The 24,647-nt window shown below is 32.1% G+C and overlaps 1 protein-coding gene across 1 annotated transcript in view; it reads right to left on the reverse strand.

Annotated features, from left to right (window-relative positions):
• Positions 1-24,647, reverse strand: part of LOC308264139 (ZZ-type zinc finger-containing protein 3-like) — a gene marked incomplete at both ends in the record, with an annotated part of 63,730 nt that overhangs the window by 38,217 nt on the left and 866 nt on the right. Inside the window, one exon of the mRNA XM_080697263.1 lies at positions 19,888-19,909. Within this exon, the coding sequence (XP_080553389.1) occupies positions 19,888-19,909 (22 nt within the window). The remainder of the gene's footprint in view (positions 1-19,887; positions 19,910-24,647) is intronic.

The raw sequence follows: 24,647 nt of genomic DNA on the forward strand, positions 1-24,647 counted from the left end.
AAAGTATATTCATTAAGGAGTGGTATTTTATGGGTAGAAGTAGATGCAATGGATTGCCATGGGGAAGTGTTGTGATGGCCTGACAAGGTGTGGAGTAGCTAGTTTTCAATTTCATTCTAATGGAGTTGTAATAGTGCAGACATTTTCCCAAGGTCCACTTGATATTTTTATATAGCAATTGGACTGTGAGTGATGGTTAATGGACAGGAAGCTAAGAGAGAGTTCGGAATAGTATTTTTCAATATCATGACAACCTAAAATGACTGTGATAAAATATTTTTTGGGCAAAGAAAACTTATTCCAGAAAATGAGATAAATTTGATGAGGTAAACCAAAAAACTATTGGTACATTTTTTTTTTACAGTACTAGCTGTAGAACCCAGGGGCATTCTATCTCCAAGCTATACCCTCAGCTCAATTTTTTTTTTAATTCTTTATATTGATACAGGGTCTCACTGAGTTGCAAATGGTCTCACTAAGTAGATGAGGCTGTGCTGGGATTACAAGTGTGGGCCTCCACGCTCTGCTTACATTATTAATCAGGCCATATTCTGATGGAAATCCTGAGTGGAGTCAGAATGATTAAAAATTCATCTTGTTATTATAAGACACCCTGTTTATGATTGAATATAATACTCTAGAGCCTATCTTGTCTTATACACATGTATGTCAGGAGTTGGGCATAGTATTCAATATACAGTGGCATCAAAAGACCCAATGAAACACATTTTAAGAAATTGAAAATATTACATTAGGTTCAGAGAATGTCTAGCTCTAGTGAATAAGTTGGTGAAATACATGTATATGATGTTCTCTTATTGACTCATTATAGATCTTATTAACAAGCTACCTTTTGTCATATTTTGTACATATGATATCTTCTGTTTTTATTTGTAGCCTTAAAAGTTGTACATTTTTAAGTATAGTGATCTCTTGATTTTCTTTGATATTCTACTTGAGTAAAAAGACATCTGTTCAATGGTTCCATTTTATTGTCTCTACTACAAAATTCCTTGTGAAAGGAAAAAAATTCTTTCTTTCATAAGCTATATATACCTCCTTTGCTTCTGCTGTTTCTGTTTTCTGAGTACAGATGCACAATAGAAATTGAGTGCTGAGCTTTTGTGAAATAAGTGCGTTTTATCTTAAACAGCCATTGAATCATGGGTTCTGGTTCTTAACAAATAAGTGACTTATGCAGCGAAGACAGTTCTTAAATAGCCAAAGGGTCACTGAATGTCCTATATCCGAGGATCCTATAAAATTTGCTGCTCTTTGTATTGGAAGAAGAAATGATGTAGGTGGTGAAGATATAATGAATTACAATCATGACAGATATTAACAAGATCATGAATTAATAAAATGTTGTGGCTGATGCTAATATAAAGATAGCAAAGATCCAGAATCAGTTTTCGTATGTAGATTTACTAGAAAGAAGTGTTTCAACTACTATTGCCTTGTCACAGAGGTCAAGCACCTTTTATTGACCTAAAAATACAAATAATAGTCTAATTACAAATTTTTCATGGCTCAAACATTGAGACACATATTGTTTATTTTTATCTCAAGGAGTATTCAAGATTTCAAAGTTCATCCCAAACTAAATAAATTTCTGTATATTGACTTTTTAAATTTTATTTATTTTTATATATTTGATACTAGGAATTGAACACAGGGCCTCCAGCATGATAGGTACCCACTCTACCACTAAGCTATATCAGCAGTATATTTTTAATATAATTGAGAAACAAAGTTTCTTTCTTTCTCTCTCTTTCTTTCTTTCTTTCTTTCTTTCTTTCTTTCTTTCTTTCTTTCTTTCTTTCTTTCTTTTGGTGGTACTGGGGGTAGAACCCAGAGGCTTTCTACCTCCGGGCTATACCCTCAGACCTATTTTATATTTTATTTGGAAACAGGGTCTCACTAAGTTGCTGAGAGCCTCACTAAGTAGCTGAGACTGGCTTCAAACCTGTGCGATCCTCCTGTCTCAGCCTCCCAAGCACGGGGATTACAAGCTTGCGCCACCACGCCTGGCAAAACAAAGTATTTTTAGGTTTCCAAGGATAACTTGGGAAATCTAGCCTCTCACTAGCCTTTAACTTGTGATCTTCTCACATTAGCCACCTCAGCAGCTGAGATCCTAGAAGGCACTACCATATCATGCTTTTGTTTATTTTAATTTTATATTATTTGATTTTGGGGAAGTGGTGACTAATTTGTATTCAAAAGAGTGCTGAATTAGTTTCTTCATTGGGAGTCTTTTAGTTTCTTTTTTTATAGCTTTGATGTTGCTCAAGCTGAATTTCTTTTTTATATTTTTATTGGTGCATTGTATTCATACATCATAGTGGGGTTAAAAAAAAAACTTGTCTAGACATACATGAACATATCACCCAGTTAGCCCCTTCCCAGTCCCCACCCCTCCCCATCCCTTCTACCCATGCTTCTCTTAGTGGTTGACTACGATGTGAACAAGTATATCCTATGCTTTAGAGAGTTTTCTTCTTCTCTCCTCCCATCCACTCAGGTGTCTTATTTGCTCCTCCATAGGATTTTCTTTTTCATCTAGAGTTCCTCCTATGGCCCATTTCTCCCTAGCTTTTGCATATTAGGGAAAGCATCCAATTTCTTATTTTTTGTGATTGACTAATCTCACTTAGAAGAATATCCTCCAGTTCCATTCATTTCCCTGCAAATGATGCAATTGTGTTTTTTATGGCTGAGTGAAATTCCGTTTTGTATATATCCCATAGTTTGGTAATCCATTCATTTGTTGATAGATCTTGGTTGGTTCCATAGTTTGTCAATGGTGAATTATGCACCTATGAACATAGATACACATTCATTAGTTTGGTAGTTTGTTTTCTTTCTTTTGGGTAGATACCCACAAGTTGTATTGCTGGATCGAATGGTACATTTCTTCTCGTTCTTCTGAGAATTCTCCATACTGTGTTCCAAAGTGGTTGCACTAATTCGCAATCCCACCAAAAATGTTTTAGACTTCCCACTTCTCCACATCCTCATCATCATTTGTTGTTGTTTGTTTTTTGAATGATTGCCGTTCTAGTTGGAGTAAAGTGAAATCTCAGGGTAGTTTTTATTTGCATCTCTCTGATTGCCAATGGTATTGAGCATTTTTTCATGCATTTGTTGGCTATTTGAATTTCTTATTTCCTGAAGTGTCTATTTAGTTCACTTTCCCATTTTTTAATTGTATATTTTTATGTTGTATTATTTTTTATGTATTTTTATGAGTTTCTTGAGTTTTCCATATATTCTAGATATTAGTGCTCTATCAGAGGAGTAGGTGGCAAAAATCTCCCATTTTGTTGGCTCTTGATTGAGGTTCCTGACAGTTTCCTTTGCTGTACAGAAGTGCTTCAGTTTCATGAAATACCATGTATTGATTTGCCTTTTAGTTTTTTGTGCCTTTGGGGTCTTGTTGAGAAAGATTTTATCTGTGCCTATATGTTGCAGTGTTGGACCTATGCCCTCTTCAAGGAGCCTCAAGTTCTCTGGTCAAATTTCCAAGTCTTTGTTTCATTTTGAATTGACTCTTGTGCAGGGTGAGTGGGATTAATTTCCAATTTTCTGCATATGGTTAACCAGTTTTGCCAGCACCATTTTTTGAACAGGATATCTTTTTTCTAGTGTATGTTTTTGGCCCCTTTGTCAAAAATCAATTGGCTGAAAGTGTGTGGACTTGTTTCTGGTTTTCTCTTTTTTTATTTTTTTTTTACTTTTATTTTTTTAATTTATTTTTATTGGTGCATTGTAATCATACATCACATTGGAATACAAGAGGATATACAACCATTTAATATGATATTGGCTGGGGGCTTATTGTAGATTGCCTTTATGATGTTGAGATATGTTTCTTCTATTTAAATTCTCTGCAGTGTTTTTTTTTATCATAAATGGATGTTTGATGTTATCAAATGCTTTTTCAGTGTCTACTGAAATGATCATGTGATTTTTGTCTCTGGTTTTGTTTATATGATGAATTACATGAATTGATATTTGTATGTTGACACAGGCTTGCATCCCTGGGATTAACCCTACCTGGTCATGGTATATGATTTTCTTTATGTGTTTTTTTCATGCGTATTGCTAGTATTTTATTTAGCAGTGTTTCATCCAAATTCATTAAAGATTTAGGCCTGTAGTTCTCCTTCCTTGAAATGTCATAATTTGGTTTTGGTATTAATGTGATGCTGGCTTCATATAATGTATTTGGGAGAGTTCTGTTTTTCTCTATTTTACAAAATACTTTGAGGAGTATTGGAGTTAGCTCTTCTATAAAGGTTTTATAGAATTCACTTGGGAAACCATCTGGTCCTGGGCTTTTCTTTGATGGTAAGCTCTTTATTGCTGCTTCAATCTCTTTGATGGTTATAGGTTGGTTTAAATTTTCTATATCTTCTTGATTCAGTTTAGGAAGGTTGTATTTATCTAGAAGTTCTCATTTTCTTCCAGATTTTCCATTTTGTTGGAGTATAGTTTTTCAAAGCAGTTTCTGATAATCCTCTGGATTTCTACATTGTTAGTAGTAATATCTCATTTTCACCTCTTATCTTCATAATTTGGGTCGATTGTCTCTTTTTTTTAGTGAGGTTGGCTACTGGTTTATCTATTTTATTAATTTTTTTTTGAGAAACCAGCTTTTGGTTTTCTTGATTTTCTGTATTGCTTTTTATTCTATACTTTGTTAATTTCTTCTCTGATTTTAATAATTTCCTGTCTTCTAATGGCTTTGGGGTTAAATTGTTTCTGTTTTCTAAGGGCTTTGAGGTGTATTATTAGGTTATTTATTTGATGATTTTCTGTTTTTCTTATGTGAGTACTGCCTTACCACAGATCTAAAAAAAATGGAGACTGTTCATGAACCAAAGTAAGCCTTTTTTTTAAAGTTGAGTTTATTTTGTCAGAGCAACAGAAAACGTATTAACACAATTGGCTTCCAACCTTGATGCTAACCCTAAGGAAGCAGAATATTTATTCTAGTCTATTTCTAGATCCAGTTAATAAAGAGTTTTTAGGACTTTTATGAAGTAAAATACTAATAAATTTTCAATAATTTACCCAAACCTATCCTTCAATTGGAATGTTTGAACTGACATAGATGAGATATTTCTTGTGCCCTTTATTGAAAAAATTTATTTATTGAATTAGTTTATATAATTTAATAAATAAATTTATTCAATAAATTGTATAATATATTAGTTTTATAAATCTTAGATAAGGATAAAATTTTATTTCAGATAAAGAAAGGCATGCAGCACAAATGTGTAATCATCATTAAAATACACAAAAATATTTGGCTAGGAACAGTGGTACATGCCTGTAATCCCAGTACTTATGAGGCTGAGAAAGGAGGATCACAGGTTTGAGGCCAGCTTCAGCAAGTTAATGAGATTCTCTTTTAAAGTAAAAAAAAGAGCTGGGATGTTGCTTGGAGGCAGAACAGCATACATTCAGCTTTCAGTACAAATATGTCTTTTTTACTATACACACACACACACACACACACACACACACACCTCTTTGGAGGGGATTATTAGAAGAAGGTAATATTTAACAACAAAAAAGATTAATTCTACTATCAATGACAAATAAGCTAAATACAGGAAACAGAAGGACTATTTAGGATATGCCATTCCTGTCTATTCTTATGCTGGTTTTAGGTGAATGGTACTGTAAAAAGGGGTAATTTTTTGTCTTGAAGAATACAGAAACTGAACAAAAACACTTGTAATATATGTTTTTAAGATTAGAAAAGAAAATAATCTTTCATTGTTTTCTTCATTTCTGAAAATATTTTAGAGTCATTTTTATGCTGCTACTGTTTAAATTTCTTGATATTGTCATGTGAAGCTAATACTATTTCAATTAATATATTAATATAATTTTACATTATTTTTATATCTGACTGAACTTCCTCTGTAGAAAATCACAGAGCATGTATAGATTATGAATCTTTAATATTTAAATGTGAGAATGACATATTTTTGTGTATAATTTAAATTACAAATAAATCTTTGGAAAATAGTAAATGCATAAATGGGGTAAAATGAAAAACTACAATGAAAAACTACAATAAGGCAAAGTACAGTTTCCATCCATAAAAAATAGACAGGCAAAGAGTTTTTTGTATTACTATATAAGAAAGGAAAAAAAAAAAAAACATCTCTGGCTCTAAAAAGTAAACTGTAAGATGGGGCACCAAAAATACACAGATTGTTTATACTAAAAATCTGATTATTATGAAAATAATTAAACTTACAATATGGTCAAATGATTCATTCTGAAGTGAGCTTAACAAATAACAAAATTATATATGCATGAACAGGTTATTCTTCCAGGGGAAAACTCAACTCCTGCCTCACAAGAGGGTAATCAACTGAATAAAACAGAATCCAGAAGGCTCTACATGTGAGAATTTCCAACTCCATTAAAATGTCTGGTAGGAAAAGTGACTAAAGAGATACTTTCAGCCTTGTTATGCAACATACTGTGGTAACATACAATTATTGAAGTAAAAAAAAAACAATCTTCTGAAATTTATTGCCTTTTATAATTTTATTTTATCTAGAATTTGTGCTTTCTTGGTAATTAAAGAGTTCTTAGAATCACATCATTAAACAGTAACTTTTCTCATTATACTGAATTCTTATCAGCAGAATATTTTGGAGTCAAAATTTCTCAAAACAAACAAAAGAGACTCTGTACTGATTGAATTAAAACTAGGAAGTTAAGAGCCCTGACTACTCACTCAATCTTCTTTTCCTTCCCTGCAGAGGAGACTCATCAACTATTTCTGTGGAACAAGAGCAGAGTGATACTTATTGTGGAATCCACTTATTTGGAGGATCCGGAGAAGATAGAAATTAACTGCTTGAGATAATAATCATTATTTGAAAACTGACAAGTTTGAAGAACAGAATTATCAGATACGCACTTAAATTTATGGAACAGATATGATATAGTGCAAAAGTCTGTATATGATCAAAATTAATTATAACACTTATAAATGATATGTTTTTAAAAATCTGAGGACTTCTGGGAAGATGGCGACGGAGAAAAGCGGGGCTTAAGAGCCCCACTAACAACCAATCTCCATTACCACAAAATCAGAGCCTTTCATAGCCAGAAAACACCATCACCAGAGAAACAAAAAAATCACCAGGCTCCAGAGAGAAAGCAGTCTGAGAACAGAGCTCAGAGCCACAGAAGAGATACACCGGCCTCACGCCCGAGGACACGGCAGCAGCGCCATACTGCCAGCAGCAGCGGCGAATTCACTGGACGGCTACAGCAAGTCGAGGTGAGCCGCTGCGGAACAGCCAGGCGGGATTTTTCAGCGCAGGGAATATCTAAAGCTCCCAGTGGCTGAGCTCAGCACACGCTGCAAGAACTCAGAGTGGAATTCAAAACCAAGAAGAAATAAGCCAGCCTCACGGCCGAGGGCATGCCAGCAGCGCCATATTGCCACCGGCAGCAGCAGTGAATTCAACGAGTTCAATACAGCTACATCTGCGAACTAAAGAAGAGTGAGTCAAATTGAGGGCCACAGAGGAGAAATCCCAGTACTGTACTTCCTGGGACTTGACCCAGTGGGGGAGTGGCGGTGGCAGAGATATCACACCATAGGAGAACGTGCAACCTGGCACCCCCCATAGTTTAAAGCAGCCTCTATCGACTCCCTGGGTTGGAGACTCTGTGATACAACCCAGTAAAGGAGTAGTGGGGTCTGAGATACTACAGACTCGAGATCCAGAGCACCTTAAGTGAAGTCATAGTGACCCAAGGGAAGAACCCAGAGAAGGCACAAACTTCTGAAATCATGGTAAAGAGGAATAACACTGGAGCCATGAATGCCCACAACCCCACAACATCAGAACCCGATAAAACAGAAAACCAGAGATTTCTAGAAGATCAAATCAGGAAAATAACTGTAGAAATAATAGAGGTGCTTCGAAAAGAACTCAGAGAGAGCCAAAATGAGATAAAGGATGCAATTAATGAAGTAAAGGGCTCAATTCAAAGCACAAACAACCGATTAGACCACATGGAGAACAGAATCTCGCTCTTAGAAGATGATCATTCCAAAAATGAATGCATAGTTTCTAATCTAGAAAAAAATATCCAACAGCAGAAATCTGACAAGGAAGAAATATGGGCCCATTTTAAGAGAGCTAACCTAAGAATAATTGGAATAGATGAGAAAAAGAAAGTGATACCAAAGGGATCAACAATCTCTTCAAGGAAGTACTAGCAGAAAATTTTCCAAACATAGAGCAAGAGGTTGATACACATATCCAGTAAACTTATAGAACTCCCTTTAGACAGGATCAGAGAAGAGGATCCCCACGCCACATAATTGTCAAAATGACCACTGTGGAAGCCAAGCAGAGAATCTTAAAGGCAACAAAAACAAAGGGCCAAGTGACATTCAGAGGCAAACCAATTAGAATCACTCCAGACTTCCCAAACCAAGTCATGAGAGCCAGAAGGGCTTGGAGTAACATATTCCAAACTCTGAAAGAAAACAATTTCCAGCCAAAATTTTTCTACCCAGCAAAACTTTCTATCAAATTAGATGGAAAAATAAGAAGCTCCCATGACAAACAGCAACTGAAGAAATTTATGTCTTCAAAACCAGCGCTAGAGAAAATACTCAAAGAGATTAACTACAAAGAAGAAATAGGTAACACACACCAGAACCAGAACCAGAGAAACAAGATTTTCCATCCAACAAACAACTAAGATTGGTTATATGTGGAGATTCATTATTTATGTTAGTCTTTTACCTATCTCTAATTGGTATTGTTTGCCTTTATTGTTGTTAATTTTTAGGATTTCTAGTTGGAATATTAATATACCTTCAGATATAGCATTTGGAAATATTTTATCCAATTCTATTAGTAACTTTTAACTCTGTTCACATTGTCTTTGGATATACAATATTTTTTTTAAATTTTTTAGGGAGTTTGTATACTCTTCTGTTGCCTGTGCCATTGAAATTATATCCAAGAAATCACTGCCAATTTCAATGTTGTGAGGTTTTATGACCCAGATTTTCTTCTAAAAGTTTATAGTCTTAAGATTTATATTTAAGTCTTTTATCTATTTTGAGTTAATACTTGTATATGGGATTAGGTAAGGGCCCAATTTTAGTCTTTTCCATGTCATTATTATTTTTCAACAATATTTAGTTAAAAGATTATTATTTCCACCACCAAATGTTCATGGAAACCTTGTCAAAAATAACTTGATAATATAGGGAAGCATTTAGCTCTAGGCTTGTATTTAACTCCAATGGTTTATATATCTGCCTTTAGAACAGTACTAGACTGTTTCAATTATTTTAGCTTTATATGGTTTGAAAACAGAAAATATATATCTTCTAGCTTTGTTCTTTTTCAAGATCGTTTTGTGTATCTAGAATCCATATTCCATATTAGGATAGATTTTTTTTTGAAAAATAAATATATAAATATATGATAGTTTCACCTAAAAATAGAAAAAAAATATTCTCTGGTAAGAAAGAAAGCAAAAATAAACATTGAAATGTTATCTTTAAGTCATCAAAAGCTTGGTATCAGACAAATGAAATGGTTATGTGAGATTATCATTTTTAATTTTGGATAAATTGCTATAATACTAGATGTCAACCACTAAGCCAAGCATGGGAAGGAGGGATGGGGAGGAAATGGGGTGGGGATCGGGTGGGGGCTGACTGGGCAATGTGTGCATGTATGTCTACAAAAGTTTGTATCCCACTATGATGTATGAATACAGTGCACCAATAAAATTAATAAATAAATAAATAAATAAATAAATAAATAAAATAAAATAAAAAATAAAAATCTGTGCTCTCAACCAGGCAAGCTGGAAAATACCTGTAATCCTAGTACTTGGAGAGGCTCAGATAGAAGCATTGGAGTTTCAAGGCCAGCTAGAGAAACTTAGCCTGACCCTGCATAAAATAAAATATAGACTGGATGTTTAGCTCAGAGCTCAGAGGTATAATGCCCATAGATTCAATCCCAAGTGCTAAAACTAAAAAAATAAAAATTGTGATCTTGCTTAAAATGGGTTCTCCTGCAATTCTGGGTTCACAATATATTCATGCGATAATGAGCTGAATTTTAATTTTAGTTGCCCTTATGGATTGTACATATACTTGTTAATTTTTATATTTTAAAATATTTTTACTTATGTATAATATAAAAATTTAAAACACTGAACATTTCATGTTCAGCATAATTGAAAGTTTACAAATATGTGTTCATTCCATACATATATGTTAATTTTGAAAAAATATAAAATAATGAAACAATATAAATAATTAAAATGTTCTGAAAAAGTAATTCTAAAGCCATGCAATCTTATTCTGTCAATGTCTTTATCTTTTATTTTTATATACCCACTATAATTCACTGATTTCCTGTTACCTGTATAAATTTGAAGCCCATGTAAAATAGTAAAGAAATGAGTCAGATATATTTGATTTCTGATTTCTAACAATGATATAATTCTCAAAATATTGGGTAAGTCAATAATCTTGGAAACTTGATCTGAATGATGATGATAAAAATATGTTTTGTACAGTTGTGTGATAAGTAAACAAGTGAATATGTTATGAACAAATTGTATATTGAAAGTGAAGGTGTAGAGGCTCACATCAATAGCAAATCAAATATTACTAGCTAAACATGCATATTTACTAATGTAAATTTATTTTTGGTGGTACTGGGGTTACTGGAAGCCTTTCTACCTCTGGGCTACATTCCCAGACATGTATGTATGTGTATATATATATATATATATATATATATATATATATATATATATATTTGGAAACAGGGTCTCTTAAGCCAGAGAGGCTGGCTTCAAACCTGCGCCATCCTCCTGTCTCTGCCTCCCAAACGCGGGGATTACAATCGTGTGCCCCACACCCAGCTTACTAATTTAAATTAAGCACTAAAAATTTAAACTTCTCATAACAGATACTAGATATATGATATATAGTCACCACCCCTTGATTCCTCACTTCCCAGTAACAATACCTTGAAAGTGTTATAAGTTTAACATGTAAATAATATGAAAAAGCATATTTTGTGCTCTTCGGTTTGGTTAATCTCAGTTGGACTCTCATGCAATTACATCATATCAAGTGAAATATTGCCTTGCCCAGATACATATTCTTGATTTGAGGTTATGCTAATCTTGTAACCTTGACCAAAGAACTTTAAAATTGAAAATCAGATAACTTATAAGATGGAATTAACTACTTTAAGTACTCAGCAGCCAATTAACTTGGTGACCTTCTAGGCATGACATGGGGAAATTGTGTAAAAGAATGCATAGACTAGAGAATATTGGGATAGCACCCTTTAGGATTAAAGAAAAGTCTAATGATGAGCATAATGAAGAGAATTTCATTAGCAGATAATTCATGCATTTGATATATACCAATTAATTGACTGGAATAATTACTTAGCTCTAACTTTTTTCTTCAACTTTATTCTCCTCTTTTACATGGATTTTAAAAGCATAGTTATTGCTAAGGTACCCTGAACTAAAATTTGCATTATTTATGTGAATTTAATGAGAAACTTCAGGTAATGTAAAAAAGGTGCAGCCTAAGATTTGTTTATAATTTTAAATTGTCTGTGCTCTTACAATTAACTTATAAATAAAAATGATAAGCATATTTGTTTGCCTATTCTTATTAAAACATCAAAAATATAAATATTATATGATAGTTACTATTGTATGTGCTTGGAAAACCAGCATAATGAAGATATTCTAGTAGCAAAGAGAGTTAATAAATAATTTAAACATGTAATACTTCAGATAATAAGTACCTTGGTCAGAAAAATAGATCAAAGAGGAATGGGACTGCTAGAATTTTAAAGGAAGAGATTTAAATTTCAGAATATAAGTCTTTGTGAATAAGGTTATGTGAAAGTCATGATAGTCATGATATAAATATGGTCAAGGAGAATGCTGTGCATATCTGTTCTGGAAAACAAAATATCTAGAAAAGTCTTGAGATTAAACAGCCAAAAAGATTGACTTTGGAGATGAATGAGGAAGAGTAGCATTCATGGAAAGTTTAGGCCAAGACATGAAACAAGTGAAGATCACATTGGATATTTTAGACATAGTAGGAAATGTTGACTCTGATCCTGAGGGAGTTAGAATATCATTGGTGCCAAGAGAAAGTCCATTTAAACTTAAGCGTTAACAGGATTATACAGGTTGTTGTGCTGTAGATAGGTCATGAATGTCAAGTTTGGAAGCAGGTATACCATCTGCTAATCTACATGACTGAGCATTCTGGCAGGATGATGGTGGAAGATATGGAAAGAAATAATTGTATTTCTGATAAGTTTTGAATAGATCCAACAATGACAGTATTGTGCTTGAGTATTGTGATTGAGAAACACAGAGGAACTGAGGATGATTCAAATACGTATCTTTCACAACTTGATTAACATATGAAAGTATGTATTATTAATATAATAAGCCAGTTGTTTTAGCCTGTAGCTCCTTCTGATTGATGAAACAAGAGCTAGTAAATTTTTACTTCTGTATGTGTCTCTGAGGTTAATTGAGAAAGAAATTGGCATCTTACTTGGTATGTTGAGTAAGTAAGTTGCCTTCATCAGTGTAGGTAAGCATTATCAAATATGCTGAGTTTCTGAATAAAACAAAAATCTGGATTTATAAGTTTAAAAAAGAAAGATCGTGGAATTTAAGTAACATTTTTCATCATGACATACTATTCTACAGACATATCATCAACTTATTGCTTTTGATGTTGAACTGTATCATATGATTGGGATAATATTTGCTAATTTTCTTCACTGAAAAGTTACTCTTCCATCACCCCTCTTTTATACTGTACTGTGGTAGAAAGTGTCTGTTGGCATTCCAATCTTGAATATAGAGTTATGCTCCACCTTCTTCAGGTCAGAGAATCACATATGAATTTTCTGATATAAATTAGTGTCTACGGTTATTGAAAAATGCATTATTAGATATGATGTAAATTAAATTAAATTAAATACCTAGATTATTTGTATGAACCATCTACATGGATATTCAAAAACCTTGAAGAGTAACGAATTTGTGGGAAGAAAAAATTAGGACCAAATGTTAAGGCTCTTCAAAAAATTAGACAAGATAACAAAAGGTAAACAGAAGTAGTAATGAAAATGAAGAAGATTGGCATAAGACTCAAAAAAGCAGGATATTTCTATGAAAGTGACCAAGTACAACCTTGGAAGCTGTCATGTGGAGAGAAAAAGTGACTTAGTTTGTACTCTTATTGAGATGTGAGCCAATCATCAACATTTATTTCAAGAAGGTAGTTTCAGGTTCTGTGTCATTAAAAGACACCAGATTTCAAAAAGGCAAAATGTCAAAGAGGTGAAATCTGTGGTAATTTTCAAACCATGAAGGAATTATTTGAAAGAGCAGTGATTGAGGTTAGAAGGAAAAGCATAAGACAGAGGGTGGCACTTCCCAAGTTGATATGTGATGAAAGAATCTGTGTTTTGAACCTTGAAATGTCTTGGCTGAGAAATCAGCACTTGGATCTCTCAGGTTCAGCTATGTAGTTTAACTTTTATTTATTTTTTATTTTATTATTTAGTTTTTTCTTTATTGAACATAAGTGGTATACATTTAAATTATACTTTGTGCCCTCTCCTCCCTGCCCCAGTTTTTAACTTTTAATAAGAAAGTGCCAATATTCTAATATCAAACCAGTGCAAATATAAATTCAAATAAAGAAGGGTTTCTAAGAATCAAAACAAACAAATTATACCAGAACATGAAACCTTACAATTAAAAACAAAAATCATATGTAAAACTCTCCATAAACAAATTTAAAAGGGAAACAATTAAAATGGACTGAAGAAATACATTTATTACTTATAAAGCATAAAATATTTTAAAACAATACTCCCCATAAAACTGTAAATTATAAAAGTTATGATAAAAGCAAATTAAAAAATAATTTTCAATCTCCCAAAGATGAAGTTTTAAGTTCATAAGAATTTGAAGTGATAATTAAACCCAAATGATGTTATTTATTTGACACAAATTTAAAATTTAATTATATTGTTCCCATTGTTGTATAAAGTATTATCTCAAAATTAGTAGCATAAAGTAACACAATTTCAATTATTTTAATTATTCTAAGTACCTTAGGCTCTGTTTCGTGGGGTTCTGACCTTAGGGTCTCACAAAGCTAAAATCTAAGAGTCCATTGGCTTATATTACTCATGTATAGTTTAGGTTTTTGCAGTTGTAGGACTGTAGACCTTGCTGTCATTTTCTGTCAGTTGATAACTATTTTCATTCCATGAGACAGTTCACATTACCATTTGGTTTTTATTTATGCCTGCTCAAGAGAACTTCTCTCTGACTTCCTCATCTTCAGTCACTTAGAAAAGAGTATTCTGTAGCACAATGTATTCACAGGGGTGAATTTTTTATCACCATTTGCCATGTAGCATAACCAAATCAGGGGAGCCATTGATACCATAAAAATATGTGAAATTTGATGAAATTTTTCTCAGCTATAAAGAAAAACAAAATTACATCGTTTACAGGGAAATGGATGAAACTGTGCTAAATGAGATTAGTCAGTCACAAAAATGTAAGAAATCAGATGTTCTCCCTAATATGTGGAAGCTAGGGAGAAAATGGATCATAGGAGAAATACTACAAAAAAGAGAAGAAACTCTAAATGATCAAATAAGGAGGCCTAACTAGGTGTTATGGAGGGTGAAAGGAAACTCCCTAATATACATGATGTACATTCACAAACATATCAAAGTCAATCACTAAGCCAAACATGAGGAAGGAGGAGAAAGGGAATGGGGTGGAAACTGGGTAAGGGCTAAAGTGATGCCTAAATATATGCCTCTAATATCCTGTACTCCTTTAAGATGTATAAGCAGAATGGACCAATATAAAAATGTAAAATTATTCATTTTGATCTCAATCAACATCATGAATGAGGAAGAGGAGGGCTTGCAGTGAAAGCTGGGGGAAAGCTCACTGTTGAGAGCCATTAAGGTTTTCCCCTAGATCGGTGTCTCTGACTCAGCTGATTGTCCTTCACCCAGAGTCAACAAGGTTTGGGGTTATGGAAAGTTCAAAAAGGTCTGAGAGAAGATCAGGTGGTGATGACAGGAGGGTACTGATTGACCTATCTGTAATATGTGTTTTGTATTGGTATTTATTGTATTCTGATGGTGGTAGCATGAGAATGTTGATTGACCTGTAGCTGTGTATAAATACCTCTGGAAAAACAGGGTCGGCATCAGCACAATAAAGATGAGAATGACCCAGAAGTTGCATTGGCCAGGAGTGCCGGCTCAATAGAGAATACTGACCCAGGCATAGTCGTCAACCCGTAGGAAATATTGACCCATGAACAGGGGTCGACCAGTAGAGAAAGTAAGCTGGCTGCTCCCCCACGTTAGAATTTAAAATTCTCCATCCTCATGCCTCAGTTCAGAACCCGTACTCTTGCCGGCTGGCTTCAGCAACTCACCAAGTGCTGTGTGCATGTATGCCCCTATCACTCTGAACTACATTATTATTTAAGACTCCAATGTACCTATAAAAGTATTCTATGTAAAAAAACATTATTTTATTTGAAAGCAAGAAGAATATTAGTTTCTATCAATTGTAATAATATATGCACTCAATGAATGTATACCACATTCATGAATATTAAGTTTTGGGTGAATTAAAGGCAAAACTTTTGGTAAGTCACTATCAATGCTTTTTTTTAACAGGGGAAGCTCCCAATAGATTTTTTTTCTTCATTAATATCCTTAAATTTAAAATATTTTTTGTAGCAAGTAGTAATCGGCATAAAACACATTTGTTCATGTAAATAAGATTAATATTATGAAAACACATCATGTTTATTTTTTCTTACATGTGTAAAATTGCTTGGAACTTTTAAAAAATCATACGTTGCCCTTGTCAAGAGAAATTATTTATTTTAGATAGGTTCCTTAACTAAGAATATTTGAATAAAAGAAAGTAGCACCTCTGTAAAGTTTTGGCTGTGGTAGATTTCTGAAACAATATTAGGGTAGAAAGTTAATTCAGGTTTGATTTTGTTTTTTGATGGATGTTATTAGTTATACTTTAGGTTTGAGATGACCAGATGGATTATACTCATCATTAAACTGCTCCATGCAAAAAAATGGGAATATGTCTTGATAATAATCTCTTTTATCATTTCCAACATCTGCATTTCTAATTAGTCTTAATTATGTACATATACAATTTGGTCAGTGTTTTGCATTTTAAAAATTCATTCTAATTTTATATGTATCTGACAGTTCATAAGAGCAATTATGTATTTAAATGAGACAATCATTGTCTAATTGGCATATTTCAATTTCCACTATGTATGCCAATTAACTAAAATCCACTGCAGACCATAATATCTCCAACAAAGAATTTATGAACTATCAGCTAAACAAAGTACCTTTGAAGCAACATATCCCAAAGTTCACTTCCTAAAATGCCTTTTGTAAAGAAGAAATTGTACTAAAATGCATAAACTGCACTTAAACTAGAACACATATCATATTGATGATTTTTTGCTCACCTCCAGAACTCATGTTCTTTAGTTTTATTCAAGAAAATGTAATAAAATTAGTGTATTGAAATGATATTTTAAGTCAAATTTTAGTTGACATATTTAAAATCACTGCATTAACTTCTGAAGGTACCTGAGAAGCAAATGCAAGTTTTCTTTACATTCTTAAAAATTCTAAACCAATGATAAATTTGTCTGTCTGTCTATTTCTCTTTCTCTCTATTTAATTTTATCTCTATATGACCATTTATGCTTAACTGTGATAGTCCAAGATATTAGCAATATTGAATTGTAGAGAAGAATGCCCTGTATTTTTGTTAAGATGAGTTTATTTGGTATGTCCATTTAAACCCTTAAAAATCAAAAGTATAGCTATAAAGTCAAAAAATTTAAAATTTAATATAAAAGTAAAAAAATAATGAATTATTCCATGACCCTAGGGATCATAATCTATATCACTGGGGATAATCATGTGCACTGTACAAATTCATAAAATAGGTCCACTGTCACTCTTTATTGTCATATTTTAGAAGTTCTTTGTATCTAATTGTTGACAAAATAAGTTAATTTTCTTAGTGTACAATATCATGTTTCTTTTTATAAAAGAAAATAAGCTAAAACTTCATTTAAAAATAGTTTTTATTTTTTTAAAAAACTGGGCTGGGCGTGTTGGCGCACGCTTGTAATCCCCGCACTTGGGAGGCAAGACAGGAGGATTGCCCAGGCTGGAAACCAGCCTCACTGGTTTAAGAGACCCTGTAGCCTGGCATGGTGGCTGCACGCTTGTAATCCCCACGCTTGGGAGGCAGAAACAAAAGGATCACACAGGTTTGAAGCCACCCTCCCTGGCTTAAAAGACCCTGTTTCCAAATAAAAATATAAAAAATAGGTTTCTGGGAGTGTAACCCGGAGCAAGGGTTTCCAGGAACCCCAGTACCACCAAAAAAAGAAAAATTGGTTGAAGTTTAAATTAATATTTTCTTGAGACATATACTAATCAATAATATTGACATTGCTCCTGTTTCATTTTTACATAACTAAAAATATTATGAATAGTGACATAAATGATAGCATTTGTGTATAAAAACTTAAAGTTCAATTTGAATTTTTTTTATTTTTCACCTCATATTTTATGATAGTAATGTCCTTGATAATTTTAGCCATTGCTTGACAGTGACAATTTATGTCTAGCATTTGTATCTAATTTTAAGAGATTGTGACTACTATTGAAAATAAAAGTTGATTCTGTATTCTACCCCCACAAACTCTCAATCTACATCTGGAGTTGGGCCAAAAAGTGTTGCTATGGACAAAATTTTGATGTTACTGATCCAAAAAATATATTTTGAGAAATTTGTTATTTATTTATTTACAGACATTATAAAAACCTTAAAACTGTTATTAAGGTTGACATATTTGTGGATAAAGTGTGACATACAATTATATTAAGTGTTCAATAAAATGCATTATTCTCAGATAATCTATATCTTCAAAATAAGAAAAGCGTATTCCCATGAATATATTTCTCATTCATAGTTTTCATCACAACTTTCTGTCTAGACTGTTCTGGATTTTAAATGTAGACATGTTAAAACTTCAGAATGTTTTTTTCAAAATCTGAATTTTACCTATTCCACTTAGCTTTCAAAAAATTCTCTATATTCTTACTGTAATCATATCAGTATATTCCAAAGTCTTTCTGATTATTTTAGCTTTATATATGTTAGGAATTACATGTATTTTATACTATCAAAAGCCAATGCCTAGTCTTAAATTTTCCAGAGCACTTTTTATATTTGTTTGTTGGTTTTATTTTATGTTTTCCCAGAAAGCATATTCTGCAAATTTATCTCTCTATGGAAGAGTTAAAATCCATGCCTCTCTCTATCTCTACCTTTCTCCTCCTCTATATCTATACCTCTCTCTATTCCTATATTTGTCTCTATCTATACACACATATATATATATATATTTTTTTTTTTAACCAGGAGTGAAGAGACCTGGATTCTAGTACCAGCTTGACAACCATTTACAATTTCAGACCTTACTCATTATTATTTTGTCCCTACTAGCTTCTCATTGCTGGGCATGTTAAATGCATGCAAGCAACAAAGTTCTAATTTTATTTCTAAGTCTATTCTGTCTGAAGCTGTTTTAGTCTTTCCTAATGTCATTACATTTAGAAATAAAACATTATTTATCTTAAATCAACACTTCTAAAATTTTTAAGTTTACTCAGTTGCAAAAGCATTTTATGCAAATGCACTATGAAATGTAATGAAATTTACTCTTAATTGAATGATTAGATTTAATATTTGTAGATATGTTTGATATATTCTATGTTATAAAAACTAATGGTTGCTGGGCGTGGTGGCACACACTTTTAATCCCCGTGCTTGGGAGGCTGAGACAACAGGATCGTGCAGGTTTGATGCCAGCCACGCTCGCTTAAGAGACTCTGTTTCCAAAAATAAAAAAGTATAAAATAGGTCTGGGAGTGTAGACCAGAGGTAGAAGGGGTTCCAGGTACCCCAGTACCACCAATAAATAAATAAATAAATAAATAAATAAATAAATAAATAAATAAAAGCTAATGATTGAAATATAAATTTAAATTTACATAAAAGCATCTTTTAGCATATGATCTATAAATATAGGGATAAACCTCAATTATTTATAAATTTATAAGCCTACACCCTTTTGCATATTTAACATGGATCAAGTTACTTGTATAGTGATTAGCTCACATTAGCTCAGAGTTAAATAACACTGTGGCTTACTTTTGCCTTAAAATCAGTATATATACTATTTAAATCATTATTGAGCTGGGTGTGATAGTACACATTTGTAATCACAGCATTTAGGATACTGAAACAGGAGGATTGTGGTTCTAGCACAGCCTCAGCTACTCTTATTTATTTCTTGTGTGAGTGTGTGTGTACATTTGTTTGTTTGCTTTCTTTCCCAAATCATTTACAAATTTATTTCCTGTTTCATATCTCTTTCTTATCTCCTTTTTATTATATTAAATCTACTTCATATTGCTACACTGGATACTCTACACTTGTTACTAAATCCTACTACTTATTCACTATTTCTAATTTCTACTATATATCACCTTACAAAACTCAAAATCTCATTATATTCTATCCTACATGCTACTTTACCCTATTTTTCAATGACCTTTTCATTACCTTTTTCCTCACTCAACCTTTACCACTGAATACAACACAACTTACCCTTGTATATACCACCTGATACCTACAGAGTGAGAAAAAGCTATCAAAATATCAATGATACAAACTTAATAAACCTAAAATCATAAATGGACAATGAGCAAGGAAGCAGTGAGCTCTCACAACTCCATAATAACAAAACACAACAACACAAAATTGCAGATACTGCCAGAAGGGCAAGTTAAAAATTTAACAGTAGAAATCATGCAGGATTTTCTAAAAAAAATTTTAGAGAGAGCCTGAAAGAAATAAAATAACAAATAAAGAAGCTGACACCCTGAATAGGAATTAACAGGAAGCTTTGAATGAAGTGAAGGATGTAATCATTGAATTGAAGGCAATAATACAAACTATAAACAATAGATTAGACCAAATGAAAAATAGAATCTCACTCTTAGAATATGATCAATCCAAAAGTAAATGTATATATAATTTAGAAAAACAAAACAATTTGACAGCATAAATTAGACATAGAAGAGAAATGGACCCATCTTAAAAGAGCTAATATAGAATAATAAGCATAGAAGAAGTAATAGAAAGTAAAATAAAAAAGATCAACAATATTTTTAAAGAAGTAATATTATAAAAATTTCAAACATAGAAAATAGCTCAATACACAAAGATTTACCATGCCACATAATAGTCAAACTGACATAGAAGCCAAAAAGAGAATCTTTAAGGCCAAACAAATGCAAAAGACCAAGTGAAATTTGTAGGCCAACCAGTTTGAATTGCTCCAGACTTCCTAAATCAAGTCATAAAAGCCAAAAAAGGCCTAGAGAGGCATACTTCAAATTCTGAAAGAATAGAACATGAAGCCAAAAAATTTCTACCCAGCAAAATTATCTCTCAAGTCCAAAGAGGGAAATAAAAATCTTATATGAAAAACTGAAGCTGAAAGAATTTATGTCTTCCAAACCAACACTAGAGAAAACAATAGAAGATATTAACTGGAAAGAAGAAAAGAGTAAGAAATACCAAAACCATAGAAGCAAGAATTTCATTAAACAACTAAGCAAAAAAGAACATATACTACCTCAAGCAGAAGTTGAAACTAAAAATGTTAGGATTAAAAAACATATCTGGCTTAAACTCCCCAATAAAAAGACATAAGGTGAAAAATGGATTAAAACTCAGAATCTATAAATATGCTGACTGCAAGAAACATACATTAACAGTAAGGATAGTCACAAACTAAAGGTGAAGTGCTGGAGCAAGGTAATCCATGCCACTGGAACTTGGAGACAAGCTGGAATGGGAACTATGATATCAGACAATTTGGACTTCAAGCCAATGCTTATCAGAAGAGACAATGCAGGTGATTTTTTTTTTTTTACTGGTAAAAGGAACAATTAAGCAAGAAGAAATAATGATAGTCAACATTTATGCCCCAAACATAGGTGCAGCTACTATTTCTGATGTTAAGTCACACATAAATCCCAATACAATATTACTGGGAGACTTCAACACTCCTCTCACACCATTCGAATGATCTTCTAGTCAAAATGTCAATAAAGATGACCCAGACCTAAAGAATACCATCCACCAAATGGATCTATTAGACATATATAGAATATTTCACCCAAGTATAGTGGAGTTCACATTTTTCTCAGCTGCTCACAGAACCTTTTTCAAAATTGATCACATCCTGGGCCATAAAGTGAACACTAGCAAATTAAAAAAAAAAAAATAACATACTTCCCTGTGTCTTTTTAGACCATGATGGAAAGAAACTAGAAATCAACTATAAGAAGACCCAGAAAATCCAGATAAACATGTGGAGACTGAACATCACACAGCTGAATAAAATATGTGTCATAGAAGTAAAAGATAAAATCAAAACATTTTTAGAAACAAATCAAAAAAGATACAGCATATAAAAAGCTATAAGAAACCTTGAATACATTATTATGAGGAAAATTTATAGCACTGAGTTTCTACATAAGAACAGAAAATCACCAAAAATAAATAAATAAATAAATAAATAAATAAATAAACCTAATGACACACCTCAAGCCCTTGAAAAGCAGGAAGTCTACCTCCAAATCTAGTAAAAGAAAAAATATTGAAATCAGAACAGAATCAAGTAGAGATTAAAAAACAATACAGAAAATTAACAACCCAAAACCTGGTTTCTTGAAAAAAATAAACAAGATATATAAGCCACTTGACAACCTAAGCAAAAAAAATAAATAAATAAATAAAATAAAATAAAAGAGAGAGAAAATCAAGCCAAATTAATAAAGTAAGGGATAATAAAGGGGATATTACCACCAAAGGTATGAAAATCCAGAGGATTTCCAGAAACTATTTTGAAAACTATACTCCAACAAAATAAAAAGCCTAAAAAAACTGACAAATTTCTATATGCATTCAACCATCCTAAACGGAGTCAAAAAATATATTATATATGCATGGTATATAAATGTTTCTTTCTATATAAATGTTTTCATATATGGAATATAAGACATACTCATTCACATCACCATTGTTGACACTACATGGTAACATAGACTAGAAAATATTTCCAATAATTATGTATTCTTCAATAACAATACTTCTATTTTTCATAGCAATAGCATTCTTACCTGTATATATGGTCACTCTGAATAAATAGTATTTTCTACCCTCTTTTACAGAACATAATTGTAGGTATAAGTTTGAAGACAATGTAAGGCCTGTCTTCTGTCTTGCCAGGTCATCATCAATAGAAATTTTATTAACTGAAGATGGAGAAGCCATTGAAAATCATTGGAAGGAGGATATTACACACCAGGGAGAAATGACATTGAAAAGAAGTTGTGTCTCTAGTAAATCAGCCTGAACAAATTACTTGGACTTTTAAATGTAAAAGAAATAAATAGCTACCTTGGATTGGGTGTGTGTGTGTGTGTGTGTGTGTGTGTGTGTGTGTGTTTGTGTAACTTTAATTTTAAATCTACCTTTATATATGGGAAATATAAAGCATTAATTTTAATACTAAATTATATATCCTTTTTATCATTTTCTAAAATAGATAGATGCATATAATGAATATATGTATACTTTGTGTGTATGTGTACATATATAAAAATATCATTACTTAAATATAGAAATAAATAGCTAAAATACTAAAATAACTTATTCTAAATATAAGATATAATGACACAATATAAATTAGCATATAATTTACTCATAGAATGCTATGACAACTTTAAGGAGACATATTTTTAATCTATATAGATACCATTTTAATGATATTGTATTTTTTAGACATCAGGTTCATTTTTATTTTCAGACTATGAAAATGCTCTAGTGGTGGAATTTTCATTATGCAGAGGTAATATCAAAGCCTTAAAATAAATATATAAATGTAAATTCCCAAACTTTAAAATTCTCCTTGAGTTTCTGAAGGGGGCTTTTAAGAACTGACTTGGGAGATTCTATGAAATCTTTTGAAACATAAACATTCAGTTTTGTTCTATGTTCTAAGCAGAAATCTTGCTATAAAAGAATTTCTAATTCACCCCAGTGGACATGTTACAGAATGTGGAATAAAGACTTTTCTTACCTTCTACTGTTTACTTTGTTATTTCCTATTAAAAATCATTCACTGCTATAATTCCCGTGAATGAGACACCATTTCTATGTTATTAGAAAACTTGTTTCAAGGGCACTCAGTGAAGTTAAAATGGAGCTTTGCAAAGAGTTTGGCTTTCTGCAAAGTTAAACCTTCTAACTGACTCATTCAATTGAAGGAGAATAATAATGAGCCTGACTTGAAAATTATAATTCTATAAATTTTCAGAATGAAATCTAACCCTTGGTGATGAAATTATTGCTTATATCTAGGAAAGTATATATCCACAAATAGCTATATATATATATATATATATATATATATATATATATATAACAGTTTTTTCTTTATCATATATATATTAAGAAGTTGGTCTTTTTTATTCATATCTCGAGAACTATCAACAAGGATAGTCAGTGTTTTTTTCCAAAATGGAGTTTATTTTTCATTTGCTGTCCAAACAAACCAGCGGATATTTATTGATTACCTTTCACATCCCAGTCACTATGTATTTCTTTACATAGAATTCAGATAGTAAGAAATAATGACTCTGAGGCAGTCTGAAGAAAACTAGAGATGAAATAATTTTTCTTAATACATAAAAATTGTTTATAATTAAATAACTTCCACAATAGCTAAAATATATTATTAAGCTGTCTATCAACAGATCAGTTTATAAGAAAATACAATTGTGGATATATCAGTGATAATGTTGATTGAGACAATTATGTAGACAAATAATTGAAGTAAATATAATTTTGCTCAACAACCCAAGTAAATATTCAACAATATTCAACAATAAAACATTAAATAAAGCAATGACAAATGTCTCCTAGGTATTTGTAATTGGAATGATATAATGAAGCATGAAGGAAAATTTATATTCTAACTGAGCTACACAGAGATTTTACTTCTTGTTTTGACCATCTTCCTGTTGCCATTTTCTTCTTAAAAATCCCAATCTCATACTCAGCCATTAAAAACACTCAATTACATCATTTTCAGGGAAATGGATGGAACTGGAAGACATTATGCTAAGCAAGATTAGTCAGTCACAAAAAATAAGAAATCAGATGCTTTCCCTAATAAGGGAAGGCTAAAGAGAAATGGGCCATAGGAGGAACTCAAGATGAAAAAGGAAATCCTATAAAGGAGCAAACAAGGCAATCTAAATGAGGGGATGGGACAGGAGAAGAAGAAAATT

The sequence above is a fragment of the Muscardinus avellanarius genome (assembly GCF_963383645.1).
Source record: "Muscardinus avellanarius genome assembly, chromosome: 6".
Taxonomy (NCBI): Eukaryota; Metazoa; Chordata; class Mammalia; order Rodentia; family Gliridae; genus Muscardinus; species Muscardinus avellanarius.